This window comes from Hipposideros armiger, unplaced genomic scaffold (assembly GCF_001890085.2).
Source record: "Hipposideros armiger isolate ML-2016 unplaced genomic scaffold, ASM189008v1 scaffold_94, whole genome shotgun sequence".
In the NCBI taxonomy this organism is placed as follows: domain Eukaryota; kingdom Metazoa; phylum Chordata; class Mammalia; order Chiroptera; family Hipposideridae; genus Hipposideros; species Hipposideros armiger.
The window spans coordinates 186,324-188,447 of record NW_017731444.1 but is presented as its reverse complement, the minus strand read 5'-3'; the positions used below and the strand labels follow the sequence as shown (position 1 = coordinate 188,447).

At 50.7% G+C, this 2,124-nt stretch overlaps 1 protein-coding gene across 1 annotated transcript in view; it reads left to right on the top strand.

The window, feature by feature from the left end:
- ITPA (inosine triphosphatase) overlaps positions 1-2,124 on the top strand; it is a 13,487-nt gene that overhangs the window by 6,922 nt on the left and 4,441 nt on the right. The window contains exons 2-4 of the mRNA XM_019645666.1: positions 4-107; positions 1,017-1,048; positions 1,702-1,817. Coding sequence (XP_019501211.1) covers positions 4-107; positions 1,017-1,048; positions 1,702-1,817 — 252 coding nt within the window. The remainder of the gene's footprint in view (positions 1-3; positions 108-1,016; positions 1,049-1,701; positions 1,818-2,124) is intronic.

The following is a 2,124-nucleotide window of genomic DNA, read 5'->3' as shown; positions in this document are numbered from 1 at the left end:
CAGGTCTCAAGGCTGCATTTCCTTGTGCTGCAGGTGCAGGGGCCCGTACTGGTGGAGGACACTTGTTTGTGCTTCAATGCCCTCGGGGGCCTCCCTGGTCCTTACATGTGAGTGCTCCCCCACCCCCTTGCAGGGCCCTGTCCACAAAACCACCTGAACTTGGAAATGATTGGTTACCTGATATTTCGGGTCATTCACTGTCTTGGCATGAACACCTATATTTCAGAAGGATTAGGGATGGAGGAGAGGCATGTCTTTCTTTTGTAAAGTGTGAGAATGTGATTGTGTAAGTGGAGATGGGCGAGGGGAGCCTACCTGTTGGAGAGGTACATTCATGGGCAGATCAATTTCAGGAAAAAGGAAATAAGGAAGTTGAGATCTGAAAATGGATTTCCTTAAAACTATCCAGTGCCCTGGATCCCCTCAGAAGGTCCTTGTGTATCTCTAGGGTACAAATACCCCTACTTGAATACCCCGTGCTGGGCTTGGAGGGCAAAAGTACAGCGGTGCTGTTGCTGGGTCTTGGATATATATATCTTTTAACTTTTGGGTTGCCTATTTGCTTGCCAAGGCAATACCACTTACAGTATGTATTGCTCCATATCCTCACCAGCACTGAGTATTACGACTTTTTATTGGGTTGTCGGAAAAGTCATGATGCATTTTTACAACGAAAAACAGAAAAAATACGTCATGACTTTTCCGACAACCCAATGATATTTTGCAGTGTCAGGAGTGTGAAATGTTACCACATGTGGTTTCAATTTGCATTTCCCTGATTACCAGTTAGGTTGAAGCCTTTGTTTAATTTATTGATTCTTCTGTGCATTGCCTGTTTGCCTCCATTTCCTTTTTCCTATTGGATGATTTCTCTTCGTTTTGAGTTGAGACATTCTTTATCATATCCCCTTGGCTGTCCCAGGGTTCTAATCCTGGGGAGCGCAGCCCAGAGAAGAAGGTAGTTGGAAGATCCATCTGCTCCTGGTGTCTGACTCCAGGCCTTATTTGTCTTGCAGAAAATGGTTTCTGGAGAAGTTAAAGCCTGAAGGTATGATCCCCTTTATTTCTTCCTTTAGATCTTTCGGCAGTTGAGAATCTGGAGGTTGTCTAGGGCACAAGCCCCACCTAGTAGTCAGGAACCTCAGGTTCCAGCCCCCACCATGGAGCCTCAGTTCACCTCAGTTTCCCCATCTATAGCCCGTGGCTTACACTCCCCCTGCACACCTGGCTCCAGGGAGCATTGAGATGTGGGAGGAGTGGATGGGAGAGGGGTAGTGGGAGCTGTGAGTTTGATGGACAAAGGGACTGGAGCTGATTTGACTGAGACGACTGGCCTTACTGACTGCTTTCCTGTCCTTGCGTCAGCCAGGGCCTGGCCTCTGGATTGGAGGGCTGTCTCTCCTGGGCCCCAGCAATGCATACCCTGTCATCCATAGTTGCAGGCCAAAATGTTCCCTCTTTAGATGCTTCTAAAAACACTTTATATTAATGAGCATGTCAAACATGTACAATAGTAGAATAGAATAATGAACCCCATGTCCCCATGCCCGGAGTTTGAGGATTATCAGCACAAATCCCCTATGTAATGACGTGTATAAACCTCCCAATTTGGCATGCCCACGCCCAGTCCGGGGCCTCAGGGTGGGGAGTGGGGGCTGGCCAGCACAGATTGTGCTGAACCCTCACTGCACCCGCCCGCAGGTCTCCACCAGCTCCTGGCCGGGTTCGAGGACAAGTCAGCCTATGCACTCTGCACGTTCGCGCTCAGCACTGGGGACGCAAGTGAGCCTGTGCGCCTGTTTAGAGGCCGGACCTCGGTGCGTACCCACGCTGGTTCCCCCGTGTGCCGCCAGAGGGCGCTGCTACTTGAGCTGGCGGCCCATGGTCTTCTGTGGGAACGTGGTAGAGAGGGCCCCGGGGGCCAGAATTAGTTCCCAGGGCTTTGTCCAGACTCGCCCCTGGGCACACAGGCGCTGTCTTTCACCCCTGAGACTGGTGTTTCAGAGAAGTCGCACAATGGCTCACAGCTGTTGAGGCCTCATGCACCCAGAGGTCTGCACTGTATGCCCTCCTGAGAAGCAGATGTGGAAACTGAAGGGGACAGCTCCCAAAGCTACATATACA